Source organism: Lipotes vexillifer, unplaced genomic scaffold (assembly GCF_000442215.2).
Source record: "Lipotes vexillifer unplaced genomic scaffold, Lipotes_vexillifer_v1.1 scaffold217, whole genome shotgun sequence".
NCBI lineage: Eukaryota > Metazoa > Chordata > Mammalia > Artiodactyla > Lipotidae > Lipotes > Lipotes vexillifer.
In genome coordinates this window covers 6456327-6477075 of record NW_006788200.1, presented here as the reverse complement: position 1 = coordinate 6477075, position 20749 = coordinate 6456327, and the positions used below count along the sequence as shown (strand labels likewise).

Below are 20749 nucleotides of genomic sequence, written 5' to 3'. Positions count from 1 at the left end.
GTTATATTTTTAGTTTTTTAAGGAACCTCCATACTGTTTTCCATAGTGGCTGCACCATTTTACATTCCCACCAACAGTGTAGGGAGAGTTCCCTTTTCTCCACACCCTTTCTGCCATTTGTTATTTGTAAACTTTTTGATGATAGCCATTCTGACTGTTGTGAGGTGATACTTCATTGTAGTTTTGATGTGCATTTCTCTGATAATTAGCAATGTTGAGCATCTTTTCTTGAAATGTCTATTTAGGTCTTCTGCCCATTTTTTGATTGGGTTGTTTGGTTTTTGTTATTGAGTTGTATGAGCTGTTTTTATACTTTGGAAATTAAGCCCTTGTCAGTCTCATTGTTTGCAAATATTTTCTTGCATTCAGTAGGTTGTCTTTTTGTTTTCTTTATGGTTTCTTTGCTGTGCAAAAGTTTACAAGTTTGATTAGGTCCCATTTGTTTATTTTTGCTTTTATTTCTATTGCCTTGGGAGACTGACCTAAGAAAACACTGGTATGATTTATGTCTGAAAATGTTTTGTCTTATGTTCTCTTCTAGGAGCTCTATGGTGTCATGTCTTGTATTTAAGTCTTAAAGCATCTTGAGTTTATTTTTGTGTATGGTGTGAGAGGGTGTTCTAACTTGATTGCTTTACAGGCGGCTGCCCAGCTTTCCCAGCACCACTTGCTGAAGAGACTGTCTTTTCTCCGTTGTATATTCTTGCCTCTTTGTCAAAGATTGACTGTAGGTGTGTGTGGGTTTATTTCTGGGCTCTCAGTTCTTTCCATTATTCTATATATGTTTGTTTTTGGAGCACCTACCGTATTCTGAACATAATTCCTAGCTCTGGGTATACTTTGATTACAGTGGTGTAGCCCCCACCTTCATGGTCACCTTGAGAGTGATTTATTTCTACTACTTTAGGGGCGTCTCACTTTTAACTCCCTTTATTAATGGTAACTCTTTACTTATATGGTACTTAAACCTCTAATGCTATACTTTCTTCGACAGCAATGGCACAAGCATGATATCATTGATCATTCCTCCCAAAGACCAGATTTCACGAGTGGCAAAAATGTTAGCAGATGAGTTTGGAACTGCATCTAACATTAAGTCACGAGTAAACCGCCTTTCAGTCCTGGGAGCCATTACATCTGTACAACAAAGACTCAAACTTTATAACAAAGGTAATCTGGAGCTTGATCATTTACCTCCTCTACTTTGTCTTAGTTGTATTTTCCACTTTGATTCTGCCATGATGCTTTCGGTCACTAGTGTTTTTTTCACCCAGCCGTAAGCATTGTCCCTTTGGTCTTTTTTCTTCCCCCCTAAGTTATTTTTTGAAAGTTAAGTAGTAGTCACTGTACTTAAAATAATAAATCCTCCTTTTTAAAACATCTCAAGTTTCAAAATTAGGGAGAGAAATCTATCTGAGAGATTTACAAATATTTGCACTTTATTTAAATTATGAGGGGCAGGAACAACAGGCTGTGGGAACATTTTCTATTAATTGAGGGAAATTAGGTGTGGATATAAGTAGAGAAATTGTTTGTGTTCTTTGCAGTACCTCCAAATGGCCTGGTTGTTTACTGTGGTACAATTGTTACAGAAGAAGGAAAAGAAAAGAAAGTCAACATTGACTTTGAACCTTTCAAACCAATTAATACTTCATTGTATTTGTGTGACAACAAATTCCATACAGAGGTAAGAGGTTCATTGAATATTTTCATTACCCGGAAAGAAACCCCATACCCATTAGCAGTCATTCCCAGTCCTCCCTCCCTACCCCCACACCCCAAGATCTCTCAGCTCTAGGCTACCCCTAATCTATTTTCTCTCTGTGGATTTGCTTGTGCTGGGCATTTCAGTATAAATGGAATGATAGAATGGGTGGCCTTTTGTGCCTAGCTTCTTTCAGTTAGCGTGTTTTCAAGGTTCATCCATGTTGTGGCATGTATTGTGCTTCATTCCTTTTTATTACCAAATAATATTTGCCACATTTTACTTATTTAACATCATTTGATGAATATGTTGTTTCTACTGTTTGTTATGAATAATACTGCTTTGAACATACAAGTTTTTGTATGTCCATATGTTTTCATTGGGGGCAGGTATATACCTAGGAGTGGAATTTCTGGGTCATACGGTAACTGTTTAACCATTTCAGGAATTGCCAGTGTGTTTTAATTGTGCCATTTTACAAGGCTGGCTTTTATTTATTTATTTTTTTAAATTATTATGGCACTGAATGATAGGATCATTCAGCATGTTTGAGGAAAGTGCTAAGCTGGGTTTGAAGAACTAATCAGAAGCAAATAAATAATTGGTTACCTGATCTCCATGTCTCCCTATGTATCCATGATACTTGCCTACATTTCATTATTTCCCCCCCCCATAAAACTTTTGAGTGACAGAGCTGCCATAATGTGATGAACATTAAGGGTGGAAAGGAAACCTCATTAGAGTGACCTAAATCAGTCAACAGTAGAACAATCAGGAATTCACAGCTGACTCCTAGTTCAGTCTCTTGCCTTTCATCGACCTAGGGGAAAACCTCTACAGTGGAATTAGAATTGACATTTGTCGACACAGTTTACAATGGATGATTTTGCTAACTTGACAGGAAGTTCAGTTCCAGTCAGATCTTGAGCGGTTGCATAGATGGTGGAGACTGATTTTCTCTTGGCTATCACAGCCTCCTTCTGGCAAAAGCTTTATTGGAGAAGCTCTTTGCCATCCTCTCCAACTTAACTGTTGTCTGGTTTGATGAAAGCAGATTTTAAATCTTGTTGATTTAAATTGTACCTGGTACTCATGTTACCTAGTTTTAGCTTACTAAGTTAGCTTCACTGGTTTTTCTAAACCTTAACTCCTCTTCCAAGACACCATTTCACCGTGCTAGCTTTATCTTGGCTTTAACGTGTATGTCAATAACTACATATGAATGTGGCATACTGAACAATACAACTTATGTCATGTTTAATCGGGATATTTATACATTCTTATGAGGGATAAGTCTATTCCCTGATGAGCAGACTTGTTAAAAACCTAAATTAATCAAGCTGCGTATCAGAGGTTATTGGGATAAGGCAAAACTTTTAACGTGGGCAATATTCATGTCTTTTTTTTTTTTAATATCTGCCAACACTTTGTTTTATTTAATTTTTTTTTGTTTTGCTTTGTTTTATAAATTTATTTACTTTTGGTTGCATTGGGTCTTCATTGCTGTGCACGGGCTTTCTCTAGTTGCAGCGAGCGGTGGCTACTCTTCATTGTGGTGTATGAGCTTCTCATTGCAGTGGCTTCTCTTGTGGAGCACGGGCTCTAGGTGCACAGGCTTCAGTAGTTGTGGCACGTGGGCTCAGTATTTGTGGCTCGCAAGCTCAGTAGTTGTGTCACACGGGCTTAGTTGCTCCGCAGCATGTGGGATCTTCCCAGTCCAGGGCTCGAATCCGTGTTCCTCTGCATTGGCAGGCAGATTCTTAACCACTGCGCCACCAGGGAAGCCCAGTATTCATGTCTTAATGCTAATTATCCGCGTGCTTTGGTAAAAGGGTGATTCTTAGTGATTAATCTGCTTTCCGGTCAGTTCCTGAAGGAGCTATTTTTCTTCCTCAGTTAAATGGTATGGGTAATAATTTCTTGGTGCTAAAGAGGCTGCCACCTAGTAATTAGTCATCCACCAAGTCTATAGAATTTAAACTCCATCATGGAAAGTCTTGCCCATCTATATGGGTCCCAGGACTATTTAAATATTTTCTCTTTCAGGAGGCAGAAATACAATGATATAATGCTAACCCAGAAGGAGGGTTTTCCCCCATAAAAATTCAGATTACCTGTAGTACCTTCAATATAAAATTGAGTTTTAGATCCTGATATCATTAATGATACTCAAGACATAGTTAAATGAAACATTTAAAAATTAGATCTTTTTATAGACTGTCTCTGGGTTTTGTACTCAGTGAGTACTACTCGAGAGTTGATTTACAAGATACTCTTATTTGCCATAGTGAATACCGCCTATTAATGCTGGGGTTATTAATGGTAACAGAAAGTCAACTTTTGGAGGTTAGACTTTGAATTTGAATGTTATGTTCCCTAGACCATCATCAGTCTAAAATCAAGGACCTAGGAAGAATCTGAGCCCTGTAACTCTGTATTAGTTTTGCATTCCTGTGCCTAGGTCAGGCTTCACATTGATATTGTTGGTTTTCTCCTGCATCTGGTTCAAATTTGTCCATGTGAATTACATATTTATAGCTGAAGTCTATAAATTACTCCGTGAAATGGTTTTTCTGTAGTACTCATACAGGTGAGTGGAGAGGGCTTGTATATGTCCTTTTGGATTTTTGTCTTTAGCAAAGCTTTGAGGTTTATTGTGTGGTACCTGTGTTTGCTTTTCAGGCTCTTACAGCACTACTTTCAGATGATAGCAAGTTTGGCTTCATTGTAATAGATGGTAGTGGTGCACTTTTTGGCACACTCCAAGGAAATACAAGAGAAGTTCTGCACAAATTCACCGTGGATCTCCCAAAGAAACATGGTAATCTAGGAAGAGAACATGAGCACCTTTGCTTTGTGTCGGACATTAAAGAAGCAAATTGTCTAATAGGGGAAAGTAAATCCAGATGATGGGAGAAGCATCATGCAATGACTTGTTGGTGCTTGTGGCTCTTTTGACTAGAGAATTAGTGGCCACTCTGTGAAAGCCAGTAATAGCTTATACCAAACATTTAAGTTAAGGGAATAGTGATTTTCCTCTTTCTCCTTTCCTTGGGGAATAGCATGATTATATAGTTACTTTTTAATTAGCAAGGCATCTTGTACTTTTTAATAATTGACTTTTTCTCCCACTATTTTTCTTTGTCAAAGGTAGAGGAGGTCAGTCAGCCTTGCGTTTTGCCCGTTTAAGAATGGAAAAGCGACATAACTATGTTCGGAAAGTAGCTGAGACTGCTGTGCAGCTGTTTATTTCTGGGGACAAAGTGAATGTGGCTGGTCTTGTTTTAGCTGGATCAGCTGACTTTAAAACTGAACTAAGTCAATCTGATATGTTTGATCAGGTAAGTGAGAAGTAGATGCTCCTTTATGTAAGTTTCTAGGTGAGAGTAGTTGAGTTCTCTGAGTGCTGGGACATGCACATCTTTTTTACTTTTACAGTGAAAAATTCTGTGTTAAAAACCTAGCTCTGAGTGGACAAAATTCCATGTGTATTATTAGGAATATTATATTAGGAGATATTCCCCCATGTCTTTCTGGACTTTTTTTCTTTTGAAATCAGCCATTTTTTGGATAGTATCTTTCTGGACCCTGTGTTGGCCCCTGGTTTTAGTGGGATGCCATAATTGGCTTTAAAATGGAGTTTGATTTCAAAGAAACTAGGACTGGTTTTTCCTGTCTTTTTCGGACTTATTCCTGGAGGTAAGTAAAGCAGTGAACCTCTCAGCAATATGACAGAGCTGATTAAGCCTAAAGCGTTTAATCCAGAAAGCTCTATTGGTTTATGACTTGGGCTGGCCATAACACATTCCCAAGGTGTTCTTCTGGTGTGGGGCAGTAGCATTACAGTAGAAGGCTCAAGAAGCTGTGTTATATACTCTACCACCTTATATAGCAGGAACCAATAGTTCCTCCTTTCCTTCACAAGATACTTTGTTTTGTTTGTGTTTAATGAGTTAGGCTTTTATAGGTCTGATAGAATGTGTGATATCATTGGCTAAGGAAGTTTATCCTGGCAGTGTTCTTCAGTGAGACCTATTCATGAGTAAATTGGGCTCTTTCCCCTCCTCTTGAGGCTTCACTGATCATGTTGCTAGTTTTGCATGTCATTAAAAGGTAATGGGTCTTGGTAAGGGTGTTTTGAAGTACTAATGATGTGCTTTTTAAATTTTTTTTAATTGTGTCAGAGGTTGCAATCAAAAGTTTTAAAATTAGTTGATATATCTTATGGTGGTGAAAATGGATTCAACCAAGCTATTGAGTTATCTACTGAAGTCCTCTCCAACGTGAAGTTCATTCAAGAGAAGAAGTTAATAGGTATCAGTGAAATGCAACTTACTTACTGTGAAATGTTTTTGTGTGTATATGTGTATGTATATGATTATATGTACGAAACAAAACACTGAAAAGGTAAAAGGAAGATTTAGCATTTTAAGTCCTCCTCAGTGGAATCATTAATCTTTCTTTAGTTGTTAAGTCTAATAAATGTGTTTGTTTTTCTACTGTTTTTACTGTTTTTGGCAATAGGAACCAAACCAGTTAGATTTCCCATATTAATTGTCCTTTGTAATAGAGTGATGAATAGAGAGCTCAAATTAAAAATTAATGGGGCCATTGTTTGGCTGTGTTTCTAATTTGACACACACATTTCCAAATGATTGTGTATTTGGCCCAACTGTTACCTCTTCAGAGTCATTGTCTGGAGCCTCAACTAGCAGTGTGATTTTTCACTGACATTTGGCACTTACTCATTTTTAAGTTGACTTTTTTGTCTTCCTGATTTTGAGTAAGAAGGTCTGTATCTATAAAAGAAACCTTAATATATGTTCTTAATGACCTGTCCCTAACCACAGGGCGATACTTTGATGAAATCAGCCAGGACACGGGCAAGTACTGTTTTGGAGTTGAAGATACACTAAAGGCTTTAGAAATGGGAGCTGTAGAGATTCTAATAGTCTATGAAAATCTGGATATAATGAGATATGTTCTTCATTGCCAAGGCACAGAAGGTATGAGAATTAGAAAATAAGATGACTATTACTGACCTGTGTATTCAAGAAGCCTGGGAGGGAGATTTGGGAAAGGTGGCTGATTTCAAGAGCAATCAAAAGGCAGATCTATACCGTGTTCCCCAGTCTTTCAGTCTGTATCCAATTGAACTGATAAATGTCTACCTAAGATTGTTAAATTTTTTGAGGACAAGGGCTATATCTTAAATATCTTTGGTGTTTCCTTTGATAGGAGCAGTGTACCTGGTAGACATTCATTCATTGCATGCTGACTAATGTTCTTATGAAAAGAAGGTTGCTAGAATGAGTTCAGGAGCTCTTTCATCTAACCTGATTCATCTCATGGAACTTAAACCTGTTAGTATATGAGAAGTGGGTTAACACATTCTTTTTTCCCCAATGCTGCAGAGGAGAAAATTCTCTATCTAACTCCAGAACAAGAGAAGGATAAATCTCATTTTACAGACAAAGAGGTATGTGATTGGTTTGGTGATACATACAAGGAAACATAAATCCATATGTTAGAGCCCTGGCAGCACAGAGTAGCATCAGCCTTGGAAAACCAAACCTCATACTTGCTGGCAGTGGGGAGTACCGGGAGGTGGTCAGCTCCTGTATGCCACATACTGATCTGATTCCAAAGAAGGAGGCCAGGTCATGGTTACCCTGGTTCCTTATTTTTAAAGTAAACATTCTCATACTTGAAAAATGTTTGAGAGGAAGATTAATTAAATAGTTCTGTGAAGTCTGTGCTGCTTTCTTCATTTACTTTACCAGCTCTTCTACTAAAGCAGCTTCTACAGGTTTGGCCTAACTGCATCACCACAGCTTCAAGTGTTACCTGCTCAGCATAGGTCCCTTTTAATTGGTAGCTTCTTCAAGTTCTGAGTTGAAGGACTTTGGTTTTTACAAGGCTGCTCCAAAAAGCAGTTCTGGTGTGTCTGTTCTTGGCTGTTGAATGAGTGCTGCCTAGAGACACTGCCTAGAGACACAGCCTGACTTCTAGAGACAACAGGAAGAACCATAAGCTGAAAAACTGCCAAGTGTGTGTTAACATTTCATTATTGAGGCTAGAGCCTGGGGAAGAATGTTTGAAGTAATCAGAATTTCTGTGCTGTAGGAATTATATCACCAGAAACCATAATTCGCTTACAGTTTCACACTCATAGATATGACAGGGACAAGGAGAATGTTGGCAGGCAAGGGAGCAAGCATTCCTGTCTTGATATATCCTAATCCCATTGTTTCTGTATCTCGTGGCTGCCCCTGCAGACAGGACAAGAACATGAGCTGATTGAGAGCATGCCCCTGCTGGAGTGGTTTGCTAACAACTATAAAAAATTTGGAGCTACATTGGAAATTGTCACAGATAAGTCACAAGAAGGATCCCAGTTTGTGAAAGGATTTGGTGGAATTGGAGGTGAGTAGCAAATCAGAAAACTAATAGCCAGGGTCTCAGGCCACAGCCTTTTCCTGGCTATCCCAAAATAACGTTGACTTCAGGTGAGGTGTGCTCGTCATCCACTGAGGCAGGGGATTGAGGCAGCGCATGGCTGCAGCTTCCTTGGTTGGAACCACTTTTTATCATCTAATTCTGCAAGGGGATTGGGCTTCCCTTAATAGAGTGAATGTGCTCCCCACCCCCCAGTTCTGTGAACCACAGCTATTGACTTTGTCTGTTTGTTTCCCCAGGTATCTTGCGGTACCGAGTAGATTTCCAGGGAATGGAATACCAAGGAGGAGATGATGAATTTTTTGACCTTGATGACTACTAGGTAGTCGACATGGGTCCGGCAAAACGTGCCTCACCCTCCAGCATCCAACCCAAGGAGCATACCCGTGGTGGAATCCAAACAGATCCCTGCCTTACAATTGGAACATTTCCAGAACTTAGTCCATGAGCATTGGATATTGAAAAGAAAACCGAAACAAAAACCAGACCCAACCCTACACTTTGGTTTGTCATGGTGTCAGCGCAGCAGCCTACAACTAAGTTCCTAAATGCCACTTTGGACTAATTTAAAAAAGAATCCCAGTTTTTACTTTTACTTGATGGTGAAATTGGTTGCTCTTGTATTTTATGAAAAAAAATGATTTTTTTAACCTTCATACATAGAAGCAAAATACTTTAACTGCTGTAAACCTTCAAAAGTTAATAGAAATGAGATCATACTGGTTTGTTTCTTATTTTGATTGGAGAAAAATTAAATAGCTGCATTTCGCAGTGACCCATTTACATGGCATTCTCAGCTTAGACTGCATAAGAAGAAATATATGTGGTGAAATGTTGGAACCATTTCTCTCTTGGTCTCTGTTTAATGTTGAAAGGGTGAGCTAATAGGAGGCAGTTTCAACTTCACTCCCTCATACTACCCCTCCTCTCCAGACTGTCAGTTTCAAGAATGCAGATTGCATTGCAAAGGATAAACTGACACATGAAGCATTTGGGCCAGTGCTCTGTTTTCTTCCATCTGTTTTGCAGGCGCATTCGTGCCCGGGGTTTGGGAGCCCTTAGCATCAATTGCTTTGACAAGAGTTTGCATAATCTTGCATACTAGAAACCAGTTTGGGATGGATATGATGGGGCTTCTGTGTTATTGCTGGGATTGGGAGAAATAAAACATGCAATTTAAGTGGAAGCAAAGAAATTTAAAGAATATTTTATTTTGCTTGGGTCTGTCCTTGGCAAAAGGGAGGTAGTCATGTTTTCCTTGTGTTGGATGGCATGAATGTTTTGATTTTTTAAAAATGAACTGCAAGGTTTTCACAGGAACAACAGACAAGACATGTATGACTGTGCATGTAATTGTAAACCCCTGACCTCCTGGTGGGGTTGGAGCATCTGTTTCAAATATGGGACTTACAAGCACCTCTCATAGGAGAAATTATGGGAGGAGGGTGGGAAGGGCAGGGATGGGAAGGGATGGGACACAGCTTCTGGCACCAAGGACTTAACCATGTTGGATCCAAAAGTGGGCCTGAAAACCTGAAGCTTATGCTTCACAGCTGGGCTGTAAATCGGACTTGACCCCAGCTGACATGCAAGGTCATGGCGTGCCTGAGGTGGTGACAGTGAACAAAGTGTATAGGACGTGCCCAGTGGTAGCAATGGAAAAAAGTATACCAAATGGACTTTGAAGGACCAAAGGCTTTAAAAGTCAATTGGTATCACCCCACACTGCTAGGGTAGTGGGGTGCATTTGGTTTTCAAATTGGGTACTTTTAACACTTTAGTGCCTGACTGCTGTTCTTCACTGACTTGACTCAGTCACTCGTAGCTTTATTGGTCTGAACCAGCTCCTTGTTCCCAGGTTACAGACCTGCCTATCGTTCCAATAATCCTGTTTCACTTGAATGAAGGGAGTATGTCTTAAATGTAAAGCTTCTGGTTCTCACACTGTACTCTGAGGTCCAAATGACTATCTGTGTATAACCTGATGTCTCAACCCCCAGTGAGAAGAGTCAATTCTTTGGTATTCACCAACGCGGGAGGCTTCACCGGAGCAGGCTTTTGCTTTGGGCTCTGCTGTTTGTTTGCAGAACACCCAAGAGCGAGCAAACATGCTCTCTTCACAGCAGTACCTTAGGGTTTTGCCATTGTAAATGGGTCTAATGTGATATGACAAGACCAGAGAAATTGGATGTAAATTTACATTTTTGAATATGCTTGTTGTTTCACATGATACATTTAGGGTATGCAGCTCCTTTTGTAGTTTTTATTTTTACTATTTAAGTTTGGAAATGATGCCAAATTTTTGTATTTCTTTAATCAATGTGTTCTCTTTGGTGATATATATTGCATTATATATTGATGTGTGTATCAATATATACTGATATGTATTACACTTACACATACAAACACATAAATAAGAGGGGGTGAAAACCGTAGCCTTTGCATTCTCTATAGCCTCTACGGAGAGATCCTAAGCAGCAAAATCTTGGTGTTGTGATGTACAGAAATGGAGAAGAGTATTAAACCATATTTAAGAATATACTTTGTGTGCTTGAGATTCTTTAGGACTGTTCCTAAGAAAGGTCTAAACCGAGGAGAACAGTGAGTGAGCTCTCTAAGGCACATGTCAGTTTCATCATAGTTACTAACTTTTCAGCCTTAGATTTAGTTGTCTTTGGCTGCATTTGCCTATAGAAGGGAATATGCAAAGGGTATCTGAGGTCATGATCCCAGTGTTAACACCAGAGGAAAAAGGTTCCAGTTGCTAGGGCCAAACGAATTTGTATCTTACTCTATTCTACATGCATGCCCAAGAGAAACTTGCCCTTTTTTAAGAAAAGGTGTTATGCCATGTTACCTCAACATTCCATGGAGGTAGATGGTGCTTCCCATTTTATAATAAGACAGGCCAGAAGAGGTTAAGTAGCAGCTCTTTAGTGGTGAAGCCAAATTTTATCCCAGGCCTAATTCCAAAGTTGATTCTCTTTCTACATCTGCTTGCGTTTGAGTCAATAGAATGGTCCAGATGGAAGAGCAGAAACTAAGCCTCCCCACCTTGATCTTGCATACCTGGCCCCAGGTAGGAGAGCAATAACCTCATTCAAGAGCAAGTCAGGCTGGCTCAGTGGAGAAGGGCTTCTAGGCTGTATCAAAACAAGAGGATTTTTGTTTTGTTTTTTTGCAGTACGCAGGCCTCTCACCGCTGTGGCCTCCCATTGCGGAGCACAGGCTCCAGACGTGCAGGCTCAGCGGCCATGGCTCACGGGCCCAGCCGCTCCGTGGCATGTGGGATCTTCCCAGACCAGGGCACGAACCCGTGTCCCCCGCATCGGCAGGCGGACTCTCAACCACTGCGCCACCAGGGAAGCCCAGAAGAGGATTTTTGTTTCATTTGTTTTTCCCAAAAGTGGAGGTACTTAGAGCTCCTTCTATTTGGTAGCTTAGGAAGCCTAGTTGAAGTATAAAGGTGGTACATGATTTAATTTCTCCAAATTTAAGAAGTCAATGTTTTTAACAAAATTGACCAGTAAGGGAACCTACTGTGTGTCACTTAGCTTTTTCAGCATACTTTTTTCCAGTTTCTTATCTGATTTAGATGATAGCCTTGATGAAACCCAATCACCCTATGGGAAGGGGCAGACATGCCCCATGCATGGTGGAGGTAGTTTTTTCTCCTGATGCATTCCTAGCTGCTGTTTGAAATCAAAAGTTAGAAGGCAGCACAGTAGTGCCGATTATGTGCGCTGTTGTGCTTGCCTGTCTGGGCCTGCAGCACTTGCCATCTTTTGTTCTCCAGCTCCAGTTCTCATGCCATGGTGCTCCCAGACAGGCACAGTGTATTCAAGGTGGAATTTAAGCTTCATGCCAGCTTCTCCCTTGTTGCCAATATGAGTGAGCGCCTGCTGAGACTCCTGCCTGCCAAGTCCCACCCTGATGGGACTGTGCCTCCCAGGGACATAGGAACTGACCAGCCAAGAAGTGTGGAAGCAATGGGTGCCAAAGTTATTAAGGGTATGGCTGAATAACTGGCACTAGAAGTATATGTGAAAACCATTTATCTCCAGGGTTCTCTGACAATAAGCTTCAGAGAATTCTGCTTCAGGTAGAGTCTGAAATTGCTTGGCAAGCTCATCCTGGGGTTCAGTTAAGAGCCCAGGACAAAGAGCCAGCTCTTTGGACAAACATCTCTGGTTCTGTCTCTGCCATTAGTTGGACTTCTGATTTCAGATAAGTCCCTTCCTACCCCTCAGTTTCCCTATCAGTGTAAGGATGACTTTGAATCTAAAGAGTCTTTCCAGCTGTAAAGCTATCAGGATATAATGGTGAGCAGGAGATCTGACATCTGACTGGAAAAAAGATCCTGCCAGTAAGACTTTGCCCATGTCTCAGAGTAGCAATTTCCCTACCTGTAACAATGCCTACTCCATAAGGACTGTGGTAAGGATTAAATGCAATAAGTCACGTGAAATACATAGTACAATGCCTGGCACTTAGCAAGGGCTCACTCAGATGGGAGATGATCCTAACCTTGGTCCTCAGGAAGTGACCTGGCTGAGTTTGCACTGGCAACCACGAGGTGGTGCTAGAGTTAAGGATATTGGTTGTGGAAGAAAGTTGCTTCTGGTGGGGAGATTTCTGACAAGCATTAAGAGGTGACTGGGACAGCTTGCTTACCTTTAAAATTTGGCTATATGGAGAAGGGAAACTACCAAAGGAAGTAGGGATGAGCAAACAGAAAGGAGAAACAGGAGTCTCAATCTGGGCTTCAAGCTACCCATCTGAAAAATAATGACAATCACTAACATTTGTTGGACGGTTACCATGCACCAGGCAAGGTGCCATGTCACATGCATCATCTCATTTAATCCTTAGAAAAACAATGTGCTACATACTGCTGTATATCTGCCCATGTGGTTCCAAAGTCAATGCAAATACAGGTCGTTCCTCACTCAAGAAGAGAACAGGTGCTGGTACTGCTAAAAAGACAAGTCGACTCACCTCACCAACCTTTGTGCCTTCAGAGACAACCAACAACTTGGAGTACAACTGGAAGGCATCCATCTAGAAGTTATGTCCTTCCCCCAGGACACACACCTTTTGACTGATCAGCCCAGCTTAGCCCACAGCCACAGTTGAGAATGGATAAAAGGAGCTCCCTTGGACTCTAGAGGATCCCTGTAATTTATCCAGCATCTTCAAAGAAGAATGTACACACATAATGGAATTTCTCAGCGACTAGGGCATCTACCCCTACTCTTAAAAACACATTGTCAGTAGGGCAATTAATGAAATTGGAATGTGGACTATGGATAAAAGTATTGTATCAATGTTAAATCTCCTGAACTTGATAACTATATGTGGTTACATGAATACCCTTTTTCTTAGGAAATATACACTGAAGTATCAGGGGGTTTAAAATGAGACATTCACTAAGGGAATTTTTGAAATTTCAGAAATATGGAAGAAAAACATAAAAGCATCATTTAACTAACATTTTAGGGTCATCATGAATGCCCATTATAGAACAGTGTAATATAATGAGTGTTTAGGTTCTAAATGATTCACAAGGTATCTAAAACACAACTTTAGTTTGATTCTTCATTCAAGTTTGGTTTTTACTCAGAATTTGGGTTTGACTCAGAGATCAGCATCTAGAAGAGTTCATTCTGCTGCAGGGTGCGCAGTTGAGGAGAAATCCCTACTGAGTCAGCCAGAGGGGCAAGGGGGCTGAGCCTGGGAATTGGGCCCAGACTGGAAGGAAGTGAGCAGAGGCAGTGCCAGGAGAGGAGTGCTGTCAGTCACACACCTCAGAGATGAAATCAGCTTTGGGGTTGGACCAGTGCTAGGTGAGATGAGACAGTATGAGGAACAGGGCTTCTTGGGGGACCCTTGACCCCTGGCTCACTGAGCAACCAAGGGGGTGATGGGAAGAAGGGAAAGCTGTATCTCAAAGCCTAAAACCCATTCACAGAAAGGACAAGTGTCATTAGACTCTACTAGTTTATCTACAGCCACACCCTTCTGTTGCCCCATACTTCCACTTCTTAAGGAATCATAATTTTAGCACTTACAAGGGCCCTGGACCTTACTATTCCAATCCCCTAATTAGGAATACGAAAGCTGAAGCCCACAGAGCAGCACGACGACCTGTCATGTTCATGCAGCAGATGACAAGAGCCAACATGAGCAGCTGATATTGCAACTCCAAATTCAGTACTCTTAACACATAGAGGATCTTGTTATTCTTCATCTAAGCCCCTTCTCCTCCTTGTTAGAGATGAGAAAAGGGAGGATCAGAGAAAGGGAGTGGCCTGAAGCCAAAGACAGAGCTGGGAGGGGAAAGGTGGCCAACATCCAGGTAAGAGTTATGAAAGTTGTTTTGAAGTCACTTCCCTGTGAGTCAGGGTTGGCTTGAGTGTGTAGATTAACTTGCTTCTCCAGCCCCAAAGGTTCCATATTAGCCCCATCTAGGTTTCCCTTACAGTCAGACTTCCGGCTCTTCCATTTGGGTGAGATACCCTGCCTGGGCTCAGCCTCTTCTGCTTGGTTCTTCATCCTAACCCAAAGGAAACCTAGGGGGCAAACCCATTTTCAAATCAGGAAAAGAGGGTGGAAACTTCAGAGAGAGGCCCTGCAAACAGGAATGGCAAGGATCTTCTGAGGTAAAGGCAAGATGCAGGAATATTCTGCTACATGGGGGAAGGGAGGTGGGAGCCAGGATTGAGAACAAGGAGAAATCAGGGTTTGATGCTGGAATGCCTGCCCCAAGTTATACGGCTGTCCAGACCTAAGTACTGGGTTGGCCCAAAAGTTCGTTTGGTTAAGGAATACATTGTTCAATACAGTTCTTGGTGAAAATGAAAAATGTGTCTTTTATTTTTGCTTTAAACCAAATGAACTTTTTGGCCAACCCAATACATTCCCGGGCTAGGCTGAAGAGTGGGATGGACCAATCACCTCACATCACAATTCCTACTGGAGGGCCTGCAAAGGGGGACTCTATTTGTAATAGGACAGGATGTCACCTGAGGAAGAGGAGTTGCATTCCTGTGCTCAGGGCTAGAGGCCCTCCCTCACACCCCTGTCAAACTTGGATTCTAGAGAGAGATGGCAAGGAAGGGGCTCTGCTCCTCCCTGGGGAGCTGAGCAAAGGCCCTCAGAAACTCAGTCTCCTCCAGACTCTGTTTCCACAGACATAGCTCATTGCCACCTCTATTCCTTACATTGTGCTTGGGTTAACTCTGGTCTCATTCTCTCATTCAGCAAACATTTAGAGACATTTCCTGTGTACTGGGCCCTGTGCAAGATGCTGGGATACAGTGGTGAAAAACAGTCACTGTCCCTGCCCTTCAGCACTTACACTCCAGCAGGAGAGACAGCAAGAATGACAATAAAAGTGAGGAGTATTAAAGGATGAGGGGAGGGCACCCCTACTTCATCTGGGGGTGGCCAAGCTGCCTGTTGAGCCAGGGTCAGCCTGGAGAGGTGAAAGGCGAGTTTGGAAAGGCAGATGTGCTGGTCCTGACTTGACCCAAAGGCCAGGAAACATTTAGATTTTAGGACACTTTTTTCACCCTGCTATCACTTTTGTTCTTGATTGTTTATTAACAGCTTTATTGCGGTATAATTTACAAACTATAAAATTAACCCACTGTTAAGTATAGCTTGGTGATTTTTTTTAAATAAATTCATACAGTTGTGCAAACATTACACAATCCAGTGTCCATCTCTCAGAAAGGTCTTTTGTGCCCCTTTAGTCAATCCTTGCTCACTCCCAACCCTAAGCAACCAATGATCTGCTTTCTGTCTATGCTTTTGAATTTCCTAGAAATTTCATGTTACCAGAATAGTGCTATATGTAGTCTTTTACATCAGGTTTCTTTTACTTAGCTTCCTTCATTTAAACGGATTTTTTACATACATCCATGTTGTTGCATGTTTGTTGCTTTTTATTGTTGAGTAGTGTGATACAGTAAGAAATATATATTTGGTCTTTATCTCCTGTTCTTGGTACACAGCTTCTCTAAAACCCCTGGAATCTCTAGCGTGATGAGTGTCTTTTGTATGCTAGCGAGATACCCAGATAGTTTCAAGAAGGGGGCTGCTGGCCAAAAAAACCCAGGATTATAGGGTTGGAAGGTTCAGCCCCACCCCAAGAGAGGGGAGAGGGGCTTAAGATCGAATCACCAATGGCCAATGATTCAATCAATAATGCCTACATGATGGTGCTTCCATAAAAATCCCTAAATTATGGAGTTCAGAGAGCTTCCAGTTTGGTGAACACACTAAGGTACTGGGAGGGATCCCTGCAATTCTATATGAATATGAGGATCAACTTTTCCATTTCTTCAAAAAAAAAAAAAAGCCATTGGAACTTTGATAGCGATCACACGGAATCTGCAAATTGCTTTCGGTAGTATTGCCATCTTAAAGATATTAAGTCTTCTAATCCATAAACACAAGATGTCTTTCCATTTATTTAAGTCTCTAATTTCTTTTGTTTTGTAGTAGTCTGTATATAAATCTTTTACTTCCTTGGTTAAATTTATTCCTAGGTATTTTATTATTTTGGATGCTACTGTAAATGGAATTTTCTTAATTTCCTTTTTAGATTGTTCACTGGTGTCATTCTGGTTTTGATTTTCATTTTCCTGATGACTAATGTTGTTGAACATCTTTTCATAATCTTTTCATGTGCTCATCAGCCATTCATATGTCTTTTTTGGTGAAATGTAATTTCATTCTTAATCTCCCACTCTGTATTTCTAGAGTGGAGAGAGGGGAAGTCCCTTTGTCTCTCTCACATACTTTCTCCCTTCTTCCATTCCTCTTTACTTTCAGAAAGTACTTAACAGGTGGAGGGATAGCATAGTGCAGGGGGTTAACAACACAGACACTGAAGCCCTATCTAGGTCCCACTCTGCCATAGACTAGCTGCATGACCATACTTCTTTTTCAGTTTCTTCAAGGTTTAAATAGGGTGTTTTGTTAAATAAACTAAGCTTTTATTTCATTTGTTACATAAAATAACTACAGCCTACTACAGCCAAGCATTGTGCTAAACCCTACAATGCAGTCATGAGCAAAAGAGACACAGCCATTGAGCTTCCAACGCATTATTCCAGTGAATATGAAACCCCAATTGCAATTAACACCTGAGGGAGGGCCACAGGTAAGTGTCTGTCACAGGGCATTTTGACCTGGCTATCACCTTTTCTGAAGACACTGGTGCTTTAACTGAGCACAGGAGATGTTAGCTAGGCAAAGAGAAGGAAGACCATCCCAGGCAGTGAGAACATGTAGCGGGTAGCACAGTACAGCTGAGGAGGCAGGTGGAGAGCAGTGTGGATGAAGCTCAGAGAATGAAAGGGGAATGTGGTGGAAGATGAAGCTAGAAGAGGCCAGCATGGGCAGACTGGATTGAGACTCAAAGGCCTTGCTGAGAACTTGAAATTTTATTCTGAAGAATAAGAGAAGCTGCTGAGGTGTTTTAAGCAGAAGGGTGACAAATTCAGATTTGTTTTTCAAAGAGATCCTTCTGGACACAGTACAGTTTGAGAAGAGAGCATGAAGCTGAGTCCTGAAGTACTGGAACACTTAATATCCAAATAGAGTCTTGTACGTCAAAATGTGTAAGCAATGAAAGAGAGGCCTTCAAGAAGAGATGATCACCTACAAGTCAAATGCTGCTGAGAATTACTCAAGGAAGATGAAGACTGAAAAAAATCTACTGAACTCAGAGTCAGGAGGTCCCTGGTAACAGCTAAAGAGCCCCCAAACACTGCTGCTCAGACCTCAGAGTCTGTCTGCCCTCTCTACAGCCCCACAGCCACTGCGTCAGGACTTCCCCTCTGGCAGATCAGAGCAGGTCTTTCTCATTAAGCTTCTTAGGAGGATTCCCTGGCAGCTCTCCTGGCTGGTTGCACCAGATACATCATGGGGCCAGGCCAGTTTGACCATGTCTGCCTATCTCATCTAACCCACCTCACCCATTTCGCTACTCGGGAGCCAGAGGTACCTACTGGGTGCCACCATACAGGCAGCCTCATGCCACGGCTAAGTGCTACTCTGAAGGCAGACACCAGTTCCTAACAGCTCTACCACTAATCAAGATCTTGGTGAAAGATTTCTTTTCAATTAAAAAAAATTTTTTTGAATTTTTTTTTTTTGAATTTTTGGCTGCGTTGGGTCTTCATTGCTGTGCGGGCTTTCTTTAGTTGCGGTGAGCGGGGGCTACTCTTCATTGCGGTGCGCAAGCTTCTCATTGCAGTGGCTTCTCTTGTTGCAGAGCACAGGCTCTCTTGTTGCGGAGAAACTAAGCCTGTGTGCCACAACTACTGCGCAGGCTTCAGCAGTTGCAGCATGTGGGCTCGGTAGTTGCGGCACGTGGGCCCTAGAGCACACGGGCTTCAGTAGTTGCAGCACATGAGCTCAGTAGTTGTGATGCGTGGGCTCTAGGGCGCGCAGGCTCAGTAGTTGTGGCACACGGGCTCTAGAGCACAGGTTCAGTAGTTGTGGCGCATGAGCTTAGTTGCTCTGCAGCATGTAGGATCTTCCCAGACCAGGGATCGAACTCGTGTCCCCTGCATTGGCAGGTGGATTCTTAACCACTGCACCACCAGGAAAGTCCAAAACTGTTTAAGTGGCCAAAACTGTTTTCCAATTTGTAAAACGCTGTGCCAATGAAGCATGTATCAAATACTCCATCTAAGGAATTAGCTATCATAGGTTCATAGTCATTCATTCAACAATTGTTTATTGTGCAAGTAATAGGGATATGATAGTCAACAAGACAGACGTCATCCATGTCAACACGGAATGCCTAATCTAGTGGGGGACCCAGTCAAGCAACGATTCAGTGCTTCGATGGGAAAAGCACAGGGTACTGGCAGAGGATTAGGTGGGTGGGGGAAAAAAGTCACACACTTAGTCTTGATAGGGAGGGTTGATTTTTCTTTGGGCAAGATCATTCATTATAGCATAAATACAGGGTTGGTGCCATTGGCAAGAGAAGGTTTGGTTCCTGTCCTTAAAGAGAATTTAATTTGGTTGAAGCAAGCACAGGAAAACAACGAGAAGAAAAATGCAAAGAAATCCTAGGCAACTGTCATACTGGGTGTCACACTGGCTTTTTTTGCAAAAAGTCTCAGCTTATCTATACTCAGGTTCCAAATATCCCCACCATACAGAGGCCTAAAAGCTGGGCCCCAGGGCCACTGGAGTATCTGTGTCTCTCAAGACAGGGAGCAGCGCAGGACCGCTACTGCTCCATAGGATTTTCCCAGGCTCGAAGCCCTCTCACCCAGAAGTGAACACAAGGCCTGCCCAGCAGAGGTCTGGGGTTCCTGCAAGTTCTGTAGCTGGAGAGGAGGCTGCCGGAGCTCCCCAGCTTCTCTCAGGCCTTCCTCCTCTGCTAGGTTCAGCTATGAATAGTTTGCTGGTTTCCAGCTGGGAATCTCCCAGCCCTGCAAAGAGTAAGCACCGCCTTCTCACCCTGTGCTGCCCTCAGCCTGGAGCAGAAGGGGGTGGTAGCTGGCAGGGGTAAGGAGACTAGATGAGGGAAGGGCAAGAACCACCACCCCAGAGAAACTGGCCACTGGACTACATTACCCACAATCCCAGATCGTAACTGGAAAGAAGAGGCCGCTGGGGGCCTGCAGGCTTAGGTAGGAACAAGTCCAGAGGTGTCCTAGTCCCTGGGTGTGCAGCCCAGGCCCAGACCCAGTTTTTTTTCCAAAATGGAACCCCTAAACCTTCAGTCATGGGCCTTAGAGATCATATCCTCTCCATGCAGCCAAATCACAGGCACTCCCTGAGGCCAGAGAGACAGTCAAAACTCCTTCTATTTTGGCCTTATTCACAGTGTGTGCGAGACTGGAAGTCTGTGAGTGATTTTATTCTGGATCAAGTCCAGAGGCTTCTTAGTGCTAAAAGCCCCCTCCCTGGCATATTACTTGACTTGTTACTCCCAAGCTCTGAGCTTTTATCTCCCTGCCTCACCTGAGGAAGAGCAAATGCTCACAGGTTGGTCCATGTTGCACTTCTGGAACCACTGTGGAGTGGGTGTTCAGGAACTGCTGCTGGTTTGGTCTCTGCTGAGATCTGGTCCCTCTCCGATCTTTGCTCATCTCCCAGCAGATAGATCAGGGTAATCACATGGCTGCGGCAGGTTTAAGTCCCTGGAGGCACTGTACGAGGGCCTGTGGGGGCCTGCTGGTTCCTGCAGTGGATAAACCGGAGCTATCAGGCTGAGCAAGTGAAGCTACTCTGGGTGGTGGAGGCACCCAGTGGGCACCACTCCAGACCACAGTGCCACTGCAGGTGTACACCTGCCCCGTCTCTGTCTCCCCCACCCCAACCTTCCAACTTTCCACACAAACTATTCATGTTGGGTTCTGGGGCTCATGAAGCTCCAGACCACAGGTAGCGTAGCAGGTGAAGATGTTAGCGGCTGGAACTAAAGTCGGGGACCCCTGTCCAAAGTGAAAAGGCTCTGTGGCTATCCTGACAACAGGGTCCTTTCCCTCTTTCCCCTCGCTCAGATATAATAACAACTTTCACATACTGAGCCAGGCACCAGGAATG

General features: G+C 42.4%; 1 protein-coding gene across 2 annotated transcripts in view; it reads left to right on the top strand.

Moving 5' to 3' along the window:
* Nucleotides 1-10703, top strand: part of ETF1 (eukaryotic translation termination factor 1) — a 28190-nt gene extending 17487 nt beyond the window's left edge. Inside the window, exons 4-12 of one of the 2 annotated variants that reach the window (XM_007461422.1) lie at nucleotides 995-1170; nucleotides 1548-1687; nucleotides 4388-4526; nucleotides 4856-5046; nucleotides 5890-6019; nucleotides 6556-6711; nucleotides 7120-7184; nucleotides 7984-8131; nucleotides 8404-10703. In XM_007461422.1, coding sequence (XP_007461484.1) covers nucleotides 1008-1170; nucleotides 1548-1687; nucleotides 4388-4526; nucleotides 4856-5046; nucleotides 5890-6019; nucleotides 6556-6711; nucleotides 7120-7184; nucleotides 7984-8131; nucleotides 8404-8486 — 1215 coding nt within the window. In that variant the 5' untranslated portion in view covers nucleotides 995-1007 and the 3' untranslated portion in view covers nucleotides 8487-10703. The remainder of the gene's footprint in view (nucleotides 1-994; nucleotides 1171-1547; nucleotides 1688-4387; nucleotides 4527-4855; nucleotides 5047-5889; nucleotides 6020-6555; nucleotides 6712-7119; nucleotides 7185-7983; nucleotides 8132-8403) is intronic. The other variant, XM_007461421.1, reaches the window with a different exon arrangement.
* Nucleotides 10704-20749: the final 10046 nt, after the last annotated feature.